General features: G+C 34.1%; 5 protein-coding genes across 8 annotated transcripts; 2 read left to right on the forward strand and 3 right to left on the reverse strand.

The window, feature by feature from the left end:
• The first annotated feature begins 7234 nt into the window (after positions 1-7234).
• On the forward strand, positions 7235-12076 carry LOC120778462 (putative glycerol kinase 5). 2 transcript variants are annotated; one of them, XM_040110267.1, is made up of 9 exons: positions 7235-7285; positions 7458-7862; positions 7975-8068; positions 9812-10071; positions 10539-10651; positions 10717-10843; positions 11001-11453; positions 11516-11679; positions 11760-12076. In XM_040110267.1, exons 2-9 carry the CDS (start codon positions 7767-7769, stop codon positions 12034-12036), a joined length of 1584 nt encoding a protein of 527 aa, XP_039966201.1. In that variant the 5' UTR covers positions 7235-7285; positions 7458-7766; the 3' UTR covers positions 12037-12076. The 2 variants fall into 2 exon arrangements, with proteins under 2 accessions (XP_039966201.1, XP_039966202.1); XM_040110268.1 differs by having other exon boundaries at positions 7266-7285; positions 7455-7862.
• Positions 12077-12804: 728 nt separating this feature from the next.
• On the reverse strand, positions 12805-15756 carry LOC120777985 (zinc finger protein 709-like). Its single transcript, XM_040109624.1, has one exon. It carries the CDS (start codon positions 15666-15668, stop codon positions 13224-13226), a length of 2445 nt encoding a protein of 814 aa, XP_039965558.1. The 5' UTR covers positions 15669-15756; the 3' UTR covers positions 12805-13223.
• A 524-nt stretch (positions 15757-16280) lies between these two features.
• On the reverse strand, positions 16281-17114 carry LOC120777072 (splicing factor 3B subunit 6). The gene is made up of 3 exons (XM_040108199.1): positions 16860-17114; positions 16670-16788; positions 16281-16606 (listed from the first exon to the last, which is right to left on the reverse strand). The coding sequence occupies exons 1-3, from the start codon at positions 16875-16877 to the stop codon at positions 16378-16380; spliced, it is 366 nt and encodes a 121-aa protein (XP_039964133.1). The 5' UTR covers positions 16878-17114; the 3' UTR covers positions 16281-16377.
• Positions 17115-17751: 637 nt separating this feature from the next.
• Positions 17752-20308, reverse strand: LOC120777069 (dihydropteridine reductase). Of its 2 annotated transcripts, none has more exons than XM_040108196.1 (6): positions 20203-20308; positions 19084-19157; positions 18754-18863; positions 18494-18680; positions 18092-18425; positions 17752-18027 (listed from the first exon to the last, which is right to left on the reverse strand). In XM_040108196.1, exons 3-6 carry the CDS (start codon positions 18832-18834, stop codon positions 17925-17927), a joined length of 705 nt encoding a protein of 234 aa, XP_039964130.1. In that variant the 5' UTR covers positions 18835-18863; positions 19084-19157; positions 20203-20308; the 3' UTR covers positions 17752-17924. The 2 variants fall into 2 exon arrangements, with proteins under 2 accessions (XP_039964130.1, XP_039964129.1); XM_040108195.1 differs by having other exon boundaries at positions 19036-19157.
• A 319-nt stretch (positions 20309-20627) lies between these two features.
• On the forward strand, positions 20628-22623 carry LOC120777070 (polycomb group RING finger protein 3). Of its 2 annotated transcripts, XM_040108198.1 has the most exons (5): positions 20628-20827; positions 20900-21182; positions 21261-21413; positions 21476-21756; positions 21875-22623. In XM_040108198.1, the coding sequence occupies exons 2-5, from the start codon at positions 21077-21079 to the stop codon at positions 22001-22003; spliced, it is 669 nt and encodes a 222-aa protein (XP_039964132.1). In that variant the 5' UTR covers positions 20628-20827; positions 20900-21076; the 3' UTR covers positions 22004-22623. The 2 variants fall into 2 exon arrangements, with proteins under 2 accessions (XP_039964132.1, XP_039964131.1); XM_040108197.1 differs by having other exon boundaries at positions 20628-21182.
• Positions 22624-22673: the final 50 nt, after the last annotated feature.

The following is a 22673-nucleotide window of genomic DNA, read 5'->3' on the forward strand; positions in this document are numbered from 1 at the left end:
TATATTTATTTTTTTATGAGTACAATAAACTTAATTGTAAAAAAGTGTTGAAAAACAGAACAAATAACATTCAACTGAATATGTGGTAATATAATAACTAATAAATAGTAACGTTGAATGGGGGAATATAGAAATAGGTATAATCAAATAAGTCGCGTAATAATAAAAATACTCGTTTGTCGTGCGGTAAAAAACAATCGGTCGGTATAAAATGTCGTTCGTCGTCGCGTTAAAAACTGCTAAACTGTTATTTAAAGATCTCCGCCCCCGGATCTCAATATAAGTAAATTACAACTAAAAATAATATAAAAATACTAATATTTCAGAAATGAAGACAAAAATTAAGTCGTGCTTTGTGAGAGGAGGAATTTTGTGTTTAATTGTTGATTTCTTCAACTGTAGTAAGTACTTTAAAAGTTAAAAGCATTATAAATGAGCTATTTTTGTAGTGGTGTAGCATGTCACAAATTGAATTGTATGAGTGCCAAATTTGCTTTTAGTATAGGTATGTTTGTAAAGCTTAGTTTTGAACTGAAGCCAAGCTTACATTTATGACTGTTGTCTACAACGTGACTACTAGTTTGTATTATGTTTTATGCCTGCTCACTTTGCCTAATGTTAAAGACAAATTACAAATCTCTCTCTCTCTCTCTCTTAGACTCCTTATGCTCGCTTAAAATATTCATTAATTTTAAAATATACATTAAATTTAAAATATACTTAAATTCAACTGTTACTTACCGCCTTTGACAGAGCACGCACTTTACAAGACAAAACGAAATTTTTGGGCATTTAATTTTAATGACAATAGAATGTGCATAATATGCACCACAATACCAAAAACAACTATAATTTCGAATTTTACAATAAGAAAACAAAACAACCACAAAGTCTGGCATAAACCTGAACATAATCACACTGCTAAACAGGGTTGTCTCAAACGTAATAGCGCTAATGATGCTAATGATGCTGATGGGAAAACATCCACAAAAAGTATTAAAAATTAAATGTACCAAAAATATTAACAAAAGCAAACAAATCAACAACAACCAACAACTACTAATACATAACTTAAATGGAAATTAATATAATATAAAATAAAATAAAACGCAAATAATCGTGATTTCGTATGTACCTAAGCCAAATTCATCGCGGAATTTGGTCGCGTTCGCGTATATATCTCGGGTGATTTTAACTTAACGGATAAGCAAAATAAAAAAACAAATTAATTATAACTCAAATGATAGGATTATTTGAAAACAAATCATAAAAAATTTATGAATTATAAGTGAAAAATGCAAGCAAAGTGAAACAAAACCTTAAACAAAAATTCAAGCGTATAGGGAAATTTCCAATTTTAAGTACATACTCTTATATTAAAGGTATTTATTTCATGTATTATTACGAATGCATAAAAACTGAATGAAAATCTTAGTGTATATGAAAAATGTATGTTTGTAGCCACTCATTAGACAAGTAACAAATAAGTTTTTTATTTAGTTTCTTCTATGTTGTATACAATTTATAATATCAATATACTAGAAAAACAAAAGCAAAAACACACAACAAGGCTGAGTACGCAACGCAGCCTATAAATATGTACATAACTACATATTAGTAACAAAACACTGATTTGAAAATATTGAAACAAAACAAACAAAAAATATAAAAAAAAATTGAACAATCAATAAATATTCATATTTAATATGTATATTTAAATATAATTACAATTGGAAAATCGTAACTGAAACACTAATTACATACACACATACATATGTCTATGCAGCAACCGTAAAAGTATGAACTTTTTGGAACATTTACTTGCAAATTAAGCGACTAAGATAATAGAAATATTTTCACGTCCTGTCATAAATATGATTGTAATTGTTCCTAATTGTTTACTTTTGTATACATGCAATACTACATACACGTACATAATCTACTTAAATACATACATATACTATATACTATCCGAATTTAAAGTAAAAAAAAACATTAGACATTTGCTAAAGCATACATACATATTTGAAATATATACATACATATAAATATTGTATAACATACATACATAATCTATCTATAACTACGCCCAAAAACAAACATACCATTACATATGTATGTCAATGTGGAATAATGCCAAACGTTTTTAAATTGGTTTGAAGGAAGCTCTGATTTCACAAAAAAAAAATTAAAATTAAAAAAATTTAATTAAATTTCAATTTCAATTAATTTTTTTTTAATAAAAATAGTATTTCAAATACTTTTCATGAAAAGTTATATTTCTTTCTGCCTGAATTTGAAGAAAAATACTAAAAAAGAAACAATTTAAAGACAGTGCGAAACTGCAGTTATATCAAACGCTTAATTCTTTTAAATATCTGAATATTCCGTATAACTCTTTTTCAAAATTTATTTATTTTAAAAAATAAATGTTTTATGAGCAATTTAGTTTCAACAACAATTTTTTAATTTTTTTTTACTAAACTTAAAAGTTACTCGAATTTGGATTTTGAAAACCGAACAAATTTTGTTATTTATGTGTATGTTTTTTAAATCAAAGCATTTTAATGGATTATCTAAAGACTCTTGCTTATAATTTGACAATTATTTAATTTCAGACAATATTTTTTGCGTTCTCCATTTCCGTTAAATTTTATAGCATGCAACTAAATATTCAATACAAACACTTATCCATACATGAATACTTAAAAGTAGCATATAAATGAATATGACACAAAACATATACATATATGTAGATATATTAATAGATATAGTTGTATATGTGTATGCTCTTAAGTAAAGTAAAATATAAAATCTTAAACCGTAAAATTGAAAGGCATTTTATTTATCATGGAATATTTCATCGGAAAGAAGTAAGAAAATCGGTTATAAACGTGACGGATTTAGAAATGCAACCTGTCAAGAACTGTCATCACGACTGTGCTTTATTTAATGCTGTCACAACAACAATAAGATAATTTAAGGTGTAACGAGCGCAACTAACGCTCAAAGAGCTATCGATACATCAGCATTATTTACTGTTATATGGTGCATTTTGTACTCGTAGACTGCTAAAATCACAATGTCAATATTACACTACATTTAACTTAAAACAAGAAAAGCCGTCAAGTTCGCTTACACCCCTTACAAATACAAGAACTTTTTATACTCTTGCAACCTGTTGTTACAGAGTATACAAATCGCCTGAGGGTTGTACGTATCAACTAAAACTAAACGAGATAGATATGGGCTTATGGGCCCCCTGGTGGCGCCATCCATATGGAGAATGGTGCGTTAGAATCTGCTATCTTTATCGATTGTCCAGTGAGAATTTCATGACATTTCATCGATTGGAAGTGAAGTTATTGCGTTTTAAGTGTCAGTATGTTTGTGTTATCGGTGCGAAAATGAGCTTCGAACAAAGAGCCAACGTTAAATTTTGTTTTAAAATTGGTAAAATTTTTACCGAAACGTTTCAATTAATGAAACAAGTTCATGGCGATGATTGTCTATCCCGTAGCAGAGTGCACGAGTGGTTTCAACGTTTTCAAAGTGGTCTTGAGGTCATAAATTACGATCAACATGTGCGCCAATCAAAATCCGTGATCTCCGGAAATTCCGTCGAAACTGTGCGTGAAGTCATCAAAAATCAGCCGAAATCATTATTGAAATTCATGGAAATGGAACTGAACATCGTTCTATCACATTTTGACCGAACATTTGGGCTTACGAAAGGTGTGTGCACGGTTTGTTCCGCACAAATTGACGGACTACCAAAAATTGCTCAGAATCCAACATTCGAAGGACATCACTAATTGATTATTTGACCAAAAATCTCATTTTAACCATTAACCACTCACCGTATTCACCTGATATAACACCGTGCGACTTCTTCCTTTTCGGAAAAAAGCATTTGCCCATAAAAGGAAAGCGTTATGCGGACGTATAGGCCACTCAAAAGGCTTGCACCGGCATATTGGCGGCCATACCGGCACACACTCGTTCGACATACTTTTGGACCGTGCAAAAAGCTGTATTGAAGCAGAAAGAGACTATTTTGAATAAAATAAACCATTTGTTCTGTTTTTTTTTTTTAAAGTCATGTTTACTTTGGAACGCACCGTGTACATAAATGATAAGGATGACGAGAAAAGTTAAAATCCGGTGACTGTCTGCCTGTCCGTCCGTGCAAGCTGTAACGTGGGTAAAAATTAAGATATCTTGATGAAACTTGGTACACATGTTCCTTGAAAAAAAGTAAGGAGTTCGTAGATGGGCGTAATCAGACTACAGCAACGCCCACAAACCGCCATTAAAGGAAAACCTATAAAGTCCCATAACTAAGCACTAAAATAGGATTTAAAACTGATTGCAAATAATTTGGCGGGGAGGACTGCATCAAGGGGCACCGTAGACTGAATATTTTGAAAAAGTGGGCGTGGCAACCCTCTCTAATAGATTTAATGAACATACCTCCTAGACCACCAAAGCTACAACAGCCAAATTCGCTGAGAACAGTTCTTATAAAAAATATTACCGTCACGGTTAAAACATATAAAATTGGAGGATAATACCGTTCACTCCCCATATAACGGTACTGTTAAAAACTACTAAAAGCGCGATAAATCAATAAACATTAAGTTTAACGCCCGAGATGGTATGAGAGGGCTTTATGCGAGCCGGTGTAAAAATTGGGCGATGGGCGTAGCACCGCCCACTATTAGGTAAAATCTCATATCTCAGAGCCTGCTCAAGCAATTTCAACCAAATTCGAAAACGGACTGCAACCACGTCGACTTCTTATATAACAAAATTTTTAAATCCATTTGACTCTTTACTTTCCAGGTCACAAATCAAGAAGCAATTAAGATAACGGAATAAAACTTTCCACGAATAATGCCTTTGGCGTATACCATCCTATGACCGAAAATTGTCCAAATCGTACTAAAACTGTGCAAGCCCCTAGGTACCGAATATTTGAACCCCAGTACCTATAGTTGACTTCTTGCGACAAATATCGATCAATTTGTGAGATACATAACTGAAATTCAGGAATAAAATTTTTCTGTCAATGATATATCTGTGTGCTGAAAATAGGTTGATTCGTGTTAATTTTGTTTAGCTCCCATATACCTAACAACGTTTTTCCAGGTGGCTTTATTCCAATTATATCGGTCAAAATGTAAGTTACATATATCAATGAAAATTAGAGAGAGTGTTTTACAGGTAACAGTGCATCTTTGTGCATAAAATTAATAAAATTGGGCGAAAACTTGACCTAGCCTCATATAAAAAACATATATCATCCATATGAGTATGGTATATGAGTTTATTAGTACGTGGCATATTCATGGTATGTAGAGAGTAAACTCAACTGGCAGGAGTTTTTTCGGAGATTACATTGTTGCCTTAGAAAATAATCTATACCAAATTTCGTGAATATATCTTGTCAAATGCAAAAGTTTTCCATACAAGAACTTTTTTCCGATCGTTCAGTTTGTATGGCAGCTATATGCTATAGTACGCCGATCTGAACAATTTCTTAGGAGATTACATTGATGCCCTAAAAAACCTGTGCCAACTTTTGTGAAGATACATTGTCAAATGTGAAAGCTTTCCATACTAAAACTTGATTCCGATCGTTCTTAAAAACTGAGGGTATATATGTATACAGGCAGACGGACAGATGGACCAGCTCAACAGACTAATCATTTATATATTAGGTTGTCAAAAAAGTGTTGCAGTATTTTCGCTAGTTGGCGCTAAAAGCGCGTAGTTCCAGTTTTATTCGTCGCATCGGGTCATGCTATACCTTTTTGGAAAGCTCATTTCACGCACTAACACCTGTTTGATCGATTGTCGTTTCTTTTAAGTCACTCGTGAGTTATAGCGTCGCTAACATGGAGCAAAATAAAGAGAAAATACGGCATAGTTTACAGTACTACTACGATAAAGGCAAAAATGCATCTCAAGCCGCCAATAAAATTTGTGCAGTTTATGGACCCGATACAGTTTCCATTTCCACCGCACAACGATGGTTTCAACGTTTTCGTTCTGGTGTGGAAGTGGTCGAAGATGCGCCACGCTCCGGAAGGCCTGTCGTCGAAAATTGCGATAAAATCGCTGAATTGGTCGAAAGAGACCGGCGTAGCAGCAGCCGTAGCATCGGTCAAGAGCTGGGAATGAGTCATTAAAAATTCATTTCAATTTCAATAAAAAAAAAATTCAATAAAAATACCGCAAGACTTTTTTGACAAACCATTATATACTTTATAGGGGCTCCGACGCTTCCTTCTGGGTGTTACAAACTTCGTGACAAACTTAATATACCCTGTTCAGGGTATAAAAAATCTGATGTGTATCCGACATAATGTATATGTGGTTTCGAAGATAGCAGCGTATTTGTAAAAACTTGGTAACTTAGTGTAATCGGCTCCCGAGACTTAAACGCGTTTTTGGAGAAACGCAGTTTTTAATGTCGATGAGGAAAATTTCTACAAAATAGCTAAACCATTAACTTGAAATTAACACCGTCTTAGTTATATTTGTCAGGTAATAAGTTTTGATAATAATTTCAGACTTTCAAGCAATTCTGAAGAGTAAATTTTGTCACAAAAAACGCCATTTTGAAAAACAAAGCGGCTTCCAATATAAAAGTTTTGACTCCTTCGAATATTATCTGTATTGATCGAATGTTATAAATATATTTTTTTGAATTTGAAATAATTTTAAGCAGAAAAATCGTGCTCAGTGACAGACAACTTTCTTTCCTCGGAGGTACTCCGGGAGATCGGCTACGTTTTAAGGTTACCCAAAATTTTTCAAAACGTATCGCCTTTAATCCAATTTATTATACTATTACATACTATATTACATACATACACATGTACAGTTGGCTGAATTTCAGCGAGAGAGCTGTATGACAATCGAGCATGTGTTTTAAATCAAAATTTTGTAACCTATGCTAACTTCATAATTGAGTTTTCAAGGCAGCTTTTAGCGTATAAAGATAATGCACTTGCAAATTGTTTGGCGGGAATCGAGATGCATGCACTTATGTGCATACTGTTATAAAAGGAAGCAAAAAAATGTATACAAGCTCACCGGTCACTCGCTCAACGCGCCGCTCTCAGCGTAACAACAGCGCTCACAGCCCGCCCATTCACAAAAACTCCATAGGGGTGAAGTCTCATTGGCATTTTTCCCCACTTTAGTAGTAGTTGCGTCTTCAGCGCGTGGCATTGTTTACTCACTGGAGCGTCAATTTGAAGTTTATTTACACAAAGTGCACGAATTAAACGATAATTGCAATCTGAACAAAGGCTTCAGCTGATTGCATTTTTAATTGTTTAATATAAATAAAAAAAGAACATAAATATATATGTATATACAATTGTTTATGTACTTGCATATACATATATATAGTACAAGTAAACTGTTTAATTTTATTGAAGCAGAACTGCTCGCATAACAACTTGGGTGACTCGAAAAAAAACTTGATAAGCAACAAAGAAGATAAGTGATACAGCAACAAAATTATACATGCGAAGCGGTATTTATATGTACATATCTGTATAGTTGTGTGTTTACAAATGCAATCAAATACATATCTACACCATCAACTAAGTCCAAGTCAGTCGATTAAGACACTATCCGCTGATATAAGCGCCGCTGTAGCTGCCATTATTTTAGTAATCTCTATTGGAATCGCGCAAAATCCACGATTTGAACGTGTCACGAAAATAGTTTGTTTTTGATCGGTTAATATGGTGCATATAGCTACTTTGGATGTGGGCACCACTACGGTGCGCTGTTTTATTACAGATGACAACTGTGAGGTTCTGGGCACCGCCACTGAAAGGGTAAGTAACTAAGTAATGCTTTCGGCTTTTAAAATAACAAACACTTGTGCACATGTTGAAATTGTTTAACTACGTTTGTATACCATAAATATGTACATGTGTATGTATGTAGGTTGATTTGTTGAACCCTCAACCGGGATACTTCGAAATCGAACCGGAGGCGCTGTGGGTAAAGATCGTCGCGGTAATTAACAAGGCAGTGAGACGTAAGTGAAGCTTTCATATTTGAATTTAATTACTGTTAAATATACATATACATACATATAAAATGAATATTGTTCATATATATACTATATGTATGCACACATTGCAAACATTATCAAGAACAAGGAAAACGTTAGCTTCGACTACATGAAGCCTTCACAAATGTTTATTGTAGCACGAAAGGGTAAAAAAAGAATTTTGTCTTGGTTTCGATCAATCAGAATACATACTTATATTGGGTAGTCGAAAAAGTCTTTTCGTATTTTGTCATACCATATAGTGTTGGAAAGATGAAATTTTAAGCTTACAGCCATTCAAAAATAAGTGAAAATAATAAAGAAATTCGCTATATTTTGAAATTTTTGTATAAAAAAAGGAAGGATACCCAGCAAGCCACCAATGAAATTTGTGAAATTTGCGGAGACGATGCTCTATCAGTTCGTGTAGCACAGCAATGGTTCGCTTACTTCCGTTCTGGAAATTTCGAAATTTCGATTTGCACTGATTAACATTTTTTCACTGATGAAATAATCATCCCTATCATGCATTTCGATTACGTTCCCGCTCTACGCTCCGCCGAAATTAGGTATCATGCGTTGCAATTGGATTGAAAGAAGAAGAGGAAGAGTCTCTAGCAGAAAAATGGCGAAAAGTGGTCAACCAAAATGGTACATATTTGCTTAATTATTTTCTAGTATATATATGTAAATAAAAAAAATATGTTGAAGTTTGGTTAGAAATACGAAAAGACTTTTTCGACTAGCCAAGAGTGATCTGATTGTCACGTTACATGGGTCATTTAAGGGGTTACAGAGGTTTCCTCGGGTAAAAACAGCCTTTTTTCAACAAATTTTTCTCATACAAAAATTAAATATTTTATTGAGAGTTTTTATTGCTACAAACATACGCTATTAACAAAGAAATTCTGAAATCTTTGGAAAACAATATTTTAAACTCGGTCTTTGCGCGTCATTTCCGGTGACCCCTCGGAAAAAAGATCCGCCCGCGTTGGCAGTATAACTCCTTACAAGATCATGAAAGAAAGTGAAAAAAATACGTAATTTAGTTAAAACCTTAACTAAGAACTTAGACGGAGGCAAAAACTGAAAATTGGATTTTTGGCAGGCATTTTTTCAAATAATTTAAATTTCAGTGACAATTTAGCGACATTTCCTTTTTCAAATAGTTATAATCAAAAAAAATCCTTCGTCCAAGTCTCTAAGAACTGTATCTCAAAGACCTGTATATAATTTCATGATGATTGGTTGAGTAGTTCTCGAGAAATCTTGCCAACCGACTTCAAAAACACTGTTTCGAGAAAAATGCGTTTGAAGACATCGCACTTAGCCTAACTAGCCTCGAGCGCACAAGTTCTCAAGGCTGTATCTCCGAAACTATTACTCGGGTCAACTTGAAAATTTAGGACAATATTCTAGTGGTGTTGTAGAATTCAATAAGATAATACAAAAAATCGATTTTTTGAAACCCGCAAACCCATGTAACCCCTTAATGTTTATTTTTATATCAAAAGTTGTCAAGTAAGAGTATTTAAGTTCACCTCGACTTACGTACTCAGGGTCAGAGTAAACTGCACATTCATGTAAGCCGTTAAGCAAGTTAATACTATTGTAATGATGTAATTACTATGTAAATTACGGATTAAAACTCGTATTATCATTATTCTTATTATTAGAAAAAAATAATAATAATGCAAACATATATTTTTGATTACTTGAACCATACAGAAGCCCATTTAAAGCCCTCCGACATTGATTCTTTTGGCTTATCGACACAACGCTGCACATTCCTTACTTGGAATCATGAGACTCAGGAATACTATAGTAACTTCATTACGTGGAAGGATTTGCGCGCAAATGCTTTGGTGGATCAATGGAATGCTGGACTTATAGTTAAGACATTAAATACCGTTTCCTATGCACTCTATTTGATTACGCGAAGTAATCGATTTTTAGCGGCGAGCGTTTTGAAAATGATGAATTCACAGGTAAATATACCAGTGACATGCAAGCTAAGCTTAATTAATAAATATAATTGTAACAAGACCTAGAAGAGGTGAGGTGTGAGGTCTTTTCGGAAAGCTACCAGCTTTTTTAGTGACATAATCTTTATATGCGTTATAATTCCATAAATCTAATGCCAATGAATAGTGATTTATGGAACCGATGGAAATTAACAACTTTCCGACGGCTGTCGGGTCTACGTATCTGGAACAGATGTCGATTTTTATCCGTCAAAGGATTGTCATCTCGACAGTATTCCTCCTAATTACTTTAGGCATGTTTTCTGGCAGTACAAGCTCAACAACAAAGTAAATCATTCAAGTTTCCGAAACACCTTAAATATTTAAACCAGTCCGACTTTTGTTGCTACCGTATTTATAATTCACAAAAACTACTTGACATCGGTTTGAGCTAGAGATAACATTCCTGACATATTTTATATCTCGTTTAGGTCACAACAAGACTTCTACATGAGGTACAGACCAACAAACGCCTTCAGGAAGCACTGCGTCGAAAAGAAGCACGAGTAGAGCTATTGGACTCCTGGATACTCTATAAATTGCGGTTGGAAAAACATAAATTCAACCAATATTTTTTTCTTTTAATTTGGTTTTGTCCTATGTACATAGATCGGGTAATGGCTTACAAACAAATGTGGATCATATCAGCGATATAACTTCTGCAACGGCCACGGGTTTATTTGACCCGTTTACGCTTTGCTGGACGCCGCTTGCGAAGTTACTCTGCGGAGTCGAGGTGATTTTTGATGTTATATAAATATATACATTTACTCTCTCAAACTTTCTCAAACTCATCAAGGAAGTCACTACTTTTGTTAGTTATGAAATATGGATTCTAATAAAATGGATATGATACGGGATTTATTCTAATAAATGATATTATACTGTTTCAGTCTGCGATACTTCCTAAAGTTGTGGACAATGACTATAAAGATTTCGGCAATATACATCCAAATGCCTTAGGACCCGAATGGCATAGCTCCTGCGTATCAATAAGCGCCTCCATCAGTGATCAAACGGCCGCCATGTGGGGCTCACAATGTTTTGAACGTGGCGAAGTCAAGATAACATTGGGCACAGGCGCTTTTCTCAATCTAATCACTGGAAGTACGTGTCATGCCTCCGTTATGGGTTTGTATCCGTTGGTCGCCTGGCAATTCAGAGACGCGAGAGAAAAAGCCCGCACAGTTTACTGCGTTGAGGGCGCATCAAACGACATCGGCACTTTGATAGAATGGGCAAAGCAATGTGGTCTCTTTGACGATCCAATGGAAACTTCAGATATTGCTCACACAGTTCCAGATACGAATGGTGTTTATTTTATACCTGCCTTCAGCGGTTTGGGGGTGAGCGTTGGCTTATTGTTGGATACGTATGTGTTATTTGTAAATAATGGTTGTTTTTCCAGCCTCCCATCAATAATCCAAGAGCGGCAACGGGGTTTATTGGCATTACACTATCTACGACGCGTGCGCATTTGGTGCGTGCCATATTGGAGAGTATTGTTTTCCGCACAGTGCAATTATGTGAAACCGTTAAAGCGGAAACCAAATACACTTTGAAACTACTGAGGTAAACATACATAATACTTAACCATTTCTTATAAATTTATGCTTCATTCTCTTTTTGTGGGCTGTCACTTGCCACTTTAGAGTCGATGGCGGTGTATCACGTAATGACTTTATTTGTCAACTTTTAGCAGATGCTACAGGGCTACAGGTTGAGCGCGCAACCTCAATTGAATCCAGTATTTTGGGTGCGACCTATATGGTTGGTTACAATATGGGTCTATGGAATAGTTTTGGCGATCTACACAAACTTCGTCAAATCGAACGCATTTTCGAACCACGCACGCAGTATCAATTGGCGATTAGAGAACGTATGACAAATTGGATGAAGGCGATAAAACGTTTTGAAAATTGGTATTAAAAAATAAAAACTAATTGCAGTAGTCGCGTGCTATTAAGAATTGTATTATTGCTATTAAGAATTGAAATAAGTAAGTCTTCCAATGGAGAGAGTCATTGACATATACACTATTTAAGTAAAAATTAGTATAGAAAATAAAAACGGACTGCAAGCAAGCATTGTTCAGTTGCTTTATACTATACTAAACTCAATACGGATGCTTCACATTCCTTAGTGGCATATTTATAACCTGAACAAAAATTATTATAATGACGAGCCGATTTAGCCATGTCCGTCTGTCCGTACATACGAACTAGCTCCTCAGTTTTGGAGATATCCATATGAAATCTTGCATACGTCTTTCTCACTATGAAAATGCTCATGCTCATCAGAAACGTCGATATCGGATTACTATAGAATAAAGCTGTCATAAAATCTGAACGATCAAAGTCAAAGTCAAAAAACTATTTAGTTTGACGGGGTATTTTCACAAAATTTTGCATCTATAATTGCTTAAAGCAACGCTATAATCTCCCAACAATTTTCTTCAGATTGGAATATGTTATATAGTACGTAAAAAGCTACCACACAAACTAACTTTTTTATTAGTGAAGGGTATTAAAGCTGAAACCGAAGATAACGTTTTTTTTTTTTATAATTTTGTGTTATCATCCCAACGAACCGTTTCTTTATTGTATAATCTTTTAAAAATTTTTATAACGCACTGTGATAAATTTTTTCAACATGTTTTTTTATTTTTTTTTGTTTTTTGTGCAAATTCAAAACAAATTATAAATATATTTAATATTTAAGTAAATTAGCAAACGCCATTATTTCGTATACATAAAAATGTATATTCCATTACGAATCTTTATAGCGTTAAGATTGTGGCACTTAAAGTAGCACATGCATATGCATTTAATGATGTATTAAATTTTTAAGATTCGTAAAAAAAAATGAAATGCTTTTAATGCCCTTAACTTTGTTTGAAAACACACAAATTAATATGCAAAATTGAATTAACTCAATTATAAAAACAAATTGTAACGAAACTCGATTCTTGTTCTTAATGACCACTCAAATCGGCGATAAGCTTTCACAGGGAAAGCATATAACATTGGTTCCATATATACCTAAGTATATGAGTATACGAATGCTACGAAAAGGCAATGCTGTCTCAAGTCCTTCCAAATCGTAAAATTTTTCGCTCACGAATCCTTGCTGCTTATTTCCGTATGCGTGAAATCAATTAGGTTTGAATTATTTGACGTTTCTAGTTCCGATGTTGGATCGATTTTTATAAATTCTTGAATTTCATTCAGTACTTGTGGTTTCTCCGGATCTGGTTGCAGCGGCATTTTATCGTCCGGCTCTTGTACTACCATTTCATTAAGTTGTTCGCGGGCAAGTTCGGCAATAGCAGCACGTGCTTCCAGCTTTTTTCGTTTGGTTTCCAACTTTTCACGCTCCTGCATCTCTAACTCTTCACGGGCCTCGTACACGCTTGAAGGTATGACAGGTGGTGGTTTACTCATATGAATTTTCATGTGTCGCTTTAATGCCACATACTGGATGAAACGCTTTCCACAACTGCTACACTCATGTGGCTTTTCGCCGGTGTGAGTCATTTCATGATGTTTGAGTGTTTGTGCTTTTGCAAAACGTTTGTGACAGAAACGGCAGGCAAAGTCTTTAACACCTTCGTGTACAATTCGATGATGCCTTTTCAGATTTCCCTGACCATTGAAGCCTTGACCACAATCCGGACAAATGTAAGGACCTTCTTTCATCATAAAATTGATTTGTGGCGACCACGATGGTACAGCTACAGATGGTATGGGGTTTACAGCAGTGCCTGCCAACTCCGATATGTCGACGCGTTCAACACGTCGAGGATTTTTCGGTATTGTAGCGGTAGATTCTGCACAAACTTTTAATATTTCTTCAGCTACTTTTTGGTGAGCCTCTTGTGTGTGTGATTCCGTAGAAAGCAATTCGGGAATAGGTATATCGGGCGCATCGGCCGGCATAAAGCCGTTTTCTATTTGTCTTTTACGGTACACTTCAATGGCTCGTAATACACGCTTCTCATGTGTTTTAAGATGTTTTGTCAAAGCTTTGGCATAAAGAAACCGTTTCCCACATACTTTGCACTCACAACGCTTCTCACCGGTATGTGTCATTTCATGCATTTTACAAGCGTTGGACTTACCAAATGTCTTGCCACAATACTGACAAGCGTAATCCTTGATTTTTTCGTGCACAATCTTCACATGCATTCGCAAATTTTGTTTATTATGTGACGCATATGCACACTGTGGACAATTGAATTTTTTTTCCTGTGTGTGTGTGTTTATGTGAGTATTCCATTCTTGTCGCGTAGTTTTTCCAACACCACAGTAAGGGCAAACGTAATTTTTAATTCCGGCATGCCTCATAAGATGATCTTTAAGTGCACTATTGATTACGAAACGTTTACCACATATGTTACAAGGGAACGGCAGCTCCTTGCCATCATGTTTATACATATGTTTTTTGAGCGCCATGGGGCAACGAAAGATTTTATCACATTGATTACAGGTATAACATTTGGCTTCCCGCAACTCTTTCGCTATTTTATGCACCTTGCGCAAATGCCAATTAAGTAAACGTGTCCGAGGAAACGTGCGACCACAACCTTCTTCGGGACATGGAAAACTTTCACATGTTTCAGCGTGACAATGTTCCATATGCAGACGGAGACCATTAGCTGTAGTAAATCCTTTCGAACATGATTCTACTGTACATTGGTGGGGTAACTTATCATTGTGATGTCGCATATGCTCTTCATATCTTTCTGGTTTTCTGAACCTTTTTTGACAAATATGGCACTCTATAGTATTGGCGGATGAGTCGTCACCTTCCACTCGAGGCCGGCATTTTCGTTTAATCTTATTCTTTTTAATTGGCGCCTCGTAGTCATCTGCTTCAAGTCCATCATCAATTATATCTTCACCTCTTAGTGCCCTTTTGGATCTTCGAGACTTCCGTAAACGTGCAGCCAACGGTTTTTCATCATCACTTTCATCACAACATTCGTCGTTAAACGGTTCATAATCAGAATCATCATTATCATGAAAATCGGAATTATCACTGTTTACATTCTTTTCGTCAGGTATAATTATATCATTAACAGAAACTTCGGGTTTAATATTAACCACATTATCAATAACTTCTTTGTCAACGTTTTCCAACATTTTAAAAACATCTTCTGCATTGTCTATAATTTCTAATTTATGATTTAAGAGTGGATCAAAGTCTGTAGGCTCATCATCCTCAACAGCCGCATTTTGTGTATCTACGTCCCCCGTTTCCAATACAGCCAGAGCAATTGCTTGGTCTTTAATTAAATTTTTTGCTACCATTTCCTGAAACTTTGCTACGGACTCTACGCACATTTTTAAGAAATCTTGCATGTCATTTAAACGGGAATAACAAACTCCACATATATTCCGAGGAAATCCATCGTGAAGCTCCACCGATAGCGATGTACAAACACATAACTTTTTAGCTAATCCAGGGATAGCAAATAGATCGTAAGTATTCCCATCCTGCAACTGTTTCAAACAAATTCGACAAAGTGCATTTATACAGCATTGAGCTTCGTTACTCATTGCAATTTGTTATTATCCCTTATTTTACATTTATTTACAATCTATGAACAATATTAAATCAGTCTGAAAATACTTGATCTGTCAATGAATTTCCCCAATAACATGATTCGTGGTTGCCATACTAGTATGAACTTAAACTTGGGCCTTAATTGTGAAAGGCATTTAAAGAATTGGTAAACAATTATTCTCAAAACTATATATCGTATATATACTGACAAATACGTAAAAAACTGACTGTATATAAAAATATGTGTACAAACTTTAGCTTCGGCTTATGAGACGTTTATCGTCACCCTACAATAACGTATCCGATGTCAATATGTATGCTAAATTAATAAGACCATATAATTCGATTTTACATTTATTGCTTGTTATTATAATGAGATTATGATGATGTTTAGAATCAATTAGTATGATTTGTATGAATGACGATGATTTCTGATGATATTGTGAAGACAAAGAATATTAAAAAGTTTTGATGGGCAAAATATGATATCTTATGAGTTATACCACATCAGTTTTAAAATAAATGTAATAAAATATATCCTTCCTATCAAAGCAAAAAAATAATATTTAAGTTATAAATTAATTTTCATTTTTTTTAAGAAAGCAATGTAAGAGATTTACAAAATTAAATTAAAAATGTTAAAACGATTTGAAATATTAAGATTAACGCAATTCCCTCCCACAATCTCCTGAAAGACTGGACCTAAGGCGCCTCTGGAGTCTTTAGATTATATTTTGATTTAATGTTATTAAGTTCTTCTTGTTTTTTATCCACATCGAGCCGTTTAAATGCCTTATTAGATTGGTAGTACAAGACAACAAGATAACGATTACAGACATTAAATCCAGATAAATGGTCACAAGCGTTCTTGGCGTCAAAAATATCTTCGTAGACAACAAAGGCCGTTCCTCTCGTCTCAGGTGTGTTACCACTAAAAAATCCATAGTTAACAACGTGCAATTTGGCTTTATACAAATATGTTTGATACACTTACACTCTAATTTGTCTAATGGCTCCAAATTTGCCAAAAATGTCATACATTTCATCCGATGTGATTTTATAAGGCAAATTTCGCACGTATAGCAAACGATTTACTTCAGGGGGTAGGCGAATCTGTAATCACACAAATAATTAGTATACAAATAACTCGAAATACGATTGTATCATTAATAATTTAGACTCACATTATTTCGTTTATTCATCGTTACGGCAAAAATTTACAGTGGCCCTTTACACTAGATGCTTAGTAAGGCGATGCTGATTTTAAAGTGAATGTCCTGCCCTTGATCCTTTGTATCACTATACTTTGCTCTAACTATAATCACCACGCAAAACAAAGAAGCTTTTGTCTGCAAAATACTAATCCTTTTCCTCAAACTTCTACAAATTTATTTTTTGGATAGAGCTCACGTTTGCTTTGTGCTTGAGCGTTGCCAGATAGATAATAAGGAATTATTTCATTCAAATAATGCCGGTTGCACACTGAGGATTTATATCATGAATATAGTAAGCTATTTTGTTCATAAATTCATCATATAGTAAAATTGATTAATTAAATATGAGTGGAACATAAAAGTACAGAAGTAAGAAATTTTGATTTTTTTAAATATACTTTTGTTAGACATGTTTAGGCATTTGCATATTTGGGCTGGCCTTCGTATATTCCTAAGTATTATTTATGTATATTCGAAAAAACTAAAATATTTTATATACTTCCGTTCTCTTCTTTCATTTGCTTTTGGTACTGCAGAGAGAGTACTCAAGCATTCATTATTGTTGTAACTACTCTATAAATGTGTTGTGCTAATACAATTTGATCTTATTGATACTTTATAAAGTTATAAACACACACATATACATATTTAGTTCCGTAGCCTACAAATTGGGCAGATCTACTTGTTTATAGAAAGCAATCAGTAATAGGTTATCAAATATGATTGAACTTTCAGTATCTCTACATAATTTTACTTCCCTTCACAATAAAGAAACATCCGCACATCTTTCAATATATATATATACAACACAATATATTTTAAACATTTAATGTAGACATATTTGTAAGCGAGTTGGTGAATATGTATATCAACTTGAAATTCAAACTTTTGGAATTCATATTTATTATTTTCTATAATTTGCAATCTGTTAATCAATAAATATATATATGTATGTATGTACGTTTGTATCATATGCTTATTTCCCTAACGTTCACGAGTCGGATTTTGACGGTTTCCCATAATGCATGCCAATATTTAGTTAGCTTCTACCAATTGTGTAACACCATCCTTAGTGATTAATTGTACTAGGGCACCAGAGTTTGGCCGCTCCTTGCCTTGAGTCCATTTATGGAAAAGTCTGTAATCCACAATAACAAAAACATTTGTTATAAAATATCTTAAGCTTGTGTCATATGACTTACCCGGCAACTTCAGCTAAAGGTGTCCATGAACCAAAATCTGCCTTTGGCATCCATTTGCGATTCATTGGTGTATCCAAAGTAACTGGCAAGATTGCAACTGCGATGGCATCAGTGGGTAAACCAGAATTTTTCCCAGCCAGTGAACGTGTTAGCTGATGGACAGCAGCCTTGGCCATACCATAACCGATCATGCCGGATGTGCCTTGTAACGCTGGTTGCGCGCCGGTCAGTGTTAATAAGCCGCCATCTTTTAGGTATTTGGAAGCGACAGCAGCCGAAATAGTTGACGTCCAAACACTTTGGCGCCACATTAAATCAGCATTTTTGGCCAAATCTAAGTAAAATAAAATTTAACATACATGTAATAAAGGATGTAAGACATTTTTGTATAAGATTACTCACCCTTGGAGGCATTACCACCCGCCCAACCGCCTGCAACACAAATTACAGCATCCAATTTTTCATCGTTTAAAGCATCGCCGACCTTTGTTAACACTTCAGCTTCTTGTTGTTCCCAACTAAGTTCACGGGGTAACACGATGCTTGCGTCCGCTTCTTCATTTACGCTGAGATCAATACTACCAACCCACTGCAAGTAAAATATTTATTTAATTTTAACTCAAGTTCTTAAGGGAAAAGTACTAAAAGCGCTTGATACGCACGTAGTTGTTTGATTTGAAGTGGGAAACACAGGCAGAGCCCAAAGCGCCTTTGCCGCCATAGACCAGTACTCGACCGACCATGTTGATACACTGTTTTACTGAATTCGCCACTGTGTCCGAACACCGATAGATTAAAATTACAAGTAAAAATCAGAAACTGATGACGCTTGTATGTGTATTATTAGGAAATACCATACAATTTAGATTGTAGTGAGAGGATTTTGTTGGGGTAGGGGAAAAACAACACTTGTTAGATTTTTAAGCAAATACAAGTTTTTCTACTTTTTGCAACGTTTGACTCGTACTACTGCAGTTGTTATACATACATACGTCTGTATATATTTATGTTGTTGCCGTTTTGTGCGTTTGCGTGTTGCCTTTATATCAAACAGAAGGCAATGGCCCTGTAAAGAATGAAAGTTACTTGATTTTGTCCATAATAAGTACATTCATAAGTATACAAAAATGCAAGCTTAAACAAATAATTGTAATATTATCGCGGCATTGAAGTTTTTCTATGTCAATAATTTTTAAAAAAATACTTTTATTTTACTCTGCATAATTATATGCTGAATGTGTTCGTATGTACTTTTGTAGACTGCGTAGCTTTAAAGACTTGATTTTCTTTCTAAAAACCCCCTCATTGACTTTAAGTTGAATTTATATTCGTCATATTGTTTATTAGAATAGGAGAACAGGATTTTCTGGATGTTATTGATATGCATACTGAAGCAATAAATTGTGCTGCAAATTACAAAGTACTGTAAATCTATCCACTAAATTTATAAGATCAATAATGTTTATGAAATGAAAAATGGTCAAGAAAAAACGTTAGCTTGTGCGGCACTACAGCTATAATTCCTTCCACGGGTGATCGATCAGTTTGAATGAAAGCTACATGATACAGTAGTCCGATCTGAACAACTTCTTGGGAACTTATAACGTTAGCTTTGAAAAAAAAAGCGAAGTTCGTGAAAATACATTCCCAAATAAAAAAGTTTTCATACAGGGACTTGAACTTGATTGGTCAGTTTATATGACAGCTATGTATGTATTTGTTATAGTTCTCCGATATGAACAATTTCTTTGGAGATTATAGCGTTGCCTTCGACAATAGTCCGTGATAAATTTCGAGTTTTCCCAATAAGAACTTAAGAGTTACTGGTCAGTTTGTATGGCAGATTTTTGCTAGTCTCCCAATATCGGCGGTTATAGGTTTTCTACGGTTTTTTTTTTTGTTTGGTTGTTGCAAACATCGTGGCAAACTGAAAATACCCTATTCAAGTTTTAACAACTCAGTTCTACACACACATATATTGCTTTCAACAAAATGTTGCATGTGGGCCGGTAAATAATCGATGGAATGCACAATTTCTTTAGAAAGAAACGAATTGAATAAAACAAGTACTATTAAAATAGAACACTCTTATTTTTGTCAACAAAATATACCTTTCACAAATATAATGAATATAAACACCAATCTCAAGTTTTCGAAAAATTTGCAATATGTAACTTTTTGTAAATTCACACGACTGTTAATTGTCCAGCTGATACAATTAGAAATTCTGCCCTGCCAGATCGGTTTCATTTTTATATAAAACGCTTTGAAATAATTTATGTAATAACACGATGCTTTGAAATTATTGTTGTGAGAATCTTTTCCACTAACTACAACTCTATTAATTAAACAACGAATAAATTAATATTGATAACAATATTAAATGGGAATGAAATCACATTTGCAATCTGTTGAGTTGTGTTGTAAGTTCGGAGTTATGGTCTTCTTAAAGAATAAACAAAAATGCAAGTTGACAGCCAGTGCTGCCAACCTCCAATTCGCCTCATCATTTATTTCATTACTTCAATAAAAAATACTATAAAAACCCGTGTTCGTGTCAATTTTTCGGTTTCGCGTAATTGTTTAATTTCTTTGTTTTTACTAATAACATAATCAGTGTTTATATTTTTCAATGTTCTGTTTATAGTTATAGTCGTCTTATAATGCAAATGATAAATAAAAGATGTTTAAAGAGGATATGAATTAGACGATCAAAATCTTTCAAATATACCCGAGGTGAATTGGAAGTGTTTGCCGTTGTGTAGCTAGATAAATTTAGCAGCGTATATTATATTTGTAAACTTGCAGAACTTAACTGATCAAAAATATTACATGCAATACTGTGTATTATTGTCACAAAAGGCTTTCCAAATTAGCTACTAGTAATTTGTACTGCTTTGCGGATTTGGGGTACAAGTGCAATGTTTACTGAAGTTCGGCAGTACTCCTGCGATCTATATACTGCAGAAAAGATTAAAAGAAACCATGGAACGTCGTGTTAAGCTTAAGACCATAAATCCGCACATAACGTGCAAGATCTGCGGTGGTTACTTTATTGATGCCACAACCGTCACTGAGTGTCTACATACATGTTAGTAATACATTATACAATATATGTATAATATATATATATAAATGTATAATTATAAATTCCATTTTATAATTGTAGTTTGTAAAAGTTGTTTGGTAAAACATTTGGAAGAAAAGAAAACCTGTCCCACTTGCGACATGGTCATCCATCAGTCACACCCACTGCAGTACATCAGCTTTGATCGGACCATGCAGGATATCGTTTATAAGTTGGTACCAAATCTACAAGAAGGTAAAATTTCTAAACAATTGAAAAGAGAATGAAATTGATATGAAATAAAATTTTTAATGTAGATGAAATGAGAAGAGAACGAGATTTTTATAAAAGTCGAAACATTCCCTGCCCCAAAGATATGCCGCAAAATCACGATGACGATGAGAAAATGCTCGAAGCACATGCAGAATCTGATTTCCATCGTCTAGACGAGCAGGTGAACGTAAGCCTCGAATGTATGAGCAATAATTTTAAAAATTTGCAGCGGCGTTTTATACGCTGCAGCTCACAAGCGACTATAACGCATTTGAAAAAATTGGTTGCCAAGAAAATTTTAAATGGCATTGACAAATATCGAGAGGTAATTGTTTTTGCAGAAAAACTGTGTTAAAAAAAGAAAAAAATTATCAATGCGTATTGATTTTATGTATTTTTAAGAAAAATATTACTGATTTGTTCAAAAATTTCTCAATTTTTAGATCGACATACTGTGCAATGAAGAATTGTTAGGCAAAGATCATACGCTAAAGTTTGTGTATGTGACGCGTTGGCGTTTTAGAGATCCTCCTCTGCGCTTACAGTTTCGACCGCGAGTTGACCTGGTATGAAGGCTTTTAAAACAAACGTGTGACAGAAACTTGTACGAAAACCAATGTTAAGTGAAATCAAAAGTGAATACCAACGCAACAGTTTAATTTTTTAATTAACGTTAACAAAGATATATATATATATACATATATATAACTTAGACAAAAACAGAAACGCTAGTTTTGTAGAAAAGTTTAAAATTCGAAGTGAATTTCAGACGTAAGATAGAAAAATCGAAATAAGTATTGTAATATATTTACAACCGGAGGTTAGAAGAGTTTCAGGCATGCATATGTATATGTATGCAAGTGAATAAAATTATTAAGTGTAATAAAAAGTGAAAGTAATGTTATAGGCATTATAAGCTTCAAGGTCAGGTTTTAACAAAAAAAAAAAGAAAAAAATAATTTCTTATATTTAAAACAAATAGCAAACACTAATAACGGTGACAAATCTTCCTTTTAACATATGTATGTTCCGTATGTGTTTATACTCTAGTGCACAAAATTTTTGATCTGGTTCTAAATGATATTATTTCTGAACGTATTTTTACCGATCTTGTGTATAACTTTGGAAGTTGGAATTTATATCATTGCATTGCAAAATAAATCTAAACATTTTGTGACTTCCTACCATTCAATTAATGTTCTCATTTTAAATATTTAATTTCTTATAAGAAATTTTGTAGTA

This window comes from Bactrocera tryoni, chromosome 5 (assembly GCF_016617805.1).
Source record: "Bactrocera tryoni isolate S06 chromosome 5, CSIRO_BtryS06_freeze2, whole genome shotgun sequence".
In the NCBI taxonomy this organism is placed as follows: Eukaryota; Metazoa; Arthropoda; class Insecta; order Diptera; family Tephritidae; genus Bactrocera; species Bactrocera tryoni.

Bases quoted from the DNA above. Each gene is read 5' to 3' on its own strand.
- LOC120778462 (XM_040110267.1), top strand. From the start codon at position 7,767: ATGGTGCATATAGCTACTTTGGATGTGGGCACCACTACGGTGCGCTGT. The intron at 8,069-9,811 runs GTAAGTGAAGCT...TGAACCATACAG, and splicing joins AATTAACAAGGCAGTGAGAC to AAGCCCATTTAAAGCCCTCC. The intron at 10,072-10,538 runs GTAAATATACCA...TATCTCGTTTAG, and splicing joins TGAAAATGATGAATTCACAG to GTCACAACAAGACTTCTACA.
- LOC120777985 (XM_040109624.1), bottom strand. From the start codon at position 15,668: ATGAGTAACGAAGCTCAATGCTGTATAAATGCACTTTGTCGAATTTGT.
- LOC120777072 (XM_040108199.1), bottom strand. The intron at 16,607-16,669 runs GTAAGTGTATCA...TGGATTTTTTAG, and splicing joins GCCATTAGACAAATTAGAGT to TGGTAACACACCTGAGACGA.
- LOC120777069 (XM_040108195.1), bottom strand. The intron at 18,426-18,493 runs GTGAGTAATCTT...TATTTTACTTAG, and splicing joins GGGTGGTAATGCCTCCAAGG to ATTTGGCCAAAAATGCTGAT. The intron at 18,028-18,091 runs GTAAGTCATATG...TGTGGATTACAG, and splicing joins CCTTTAGCTGAAGTTGCCGG to ACTTTTCCATAAATGGACTC.
- LOC120777070 (XM_040108197.1), top strand. From the start codon at position 21,077: ATGGAACGTCGTGTTAAGCTTAAGACCATAAATCCGCACATAACGTGC. The intron at 21,183-21,260 runs GTTAGTAATACA...TTATAATTGTAG, and splicing joins CACTGAGTGTCTACATACAT to TTTGTAAAAGTTGTTTGGTA. The intron at 21,757-21,874 runs GTAATTGTTTTT...CTCAATTTTTAG, and splicing joins GCATTGACAAATATCGAGAG to ATCGACATACTGTGCAATGA.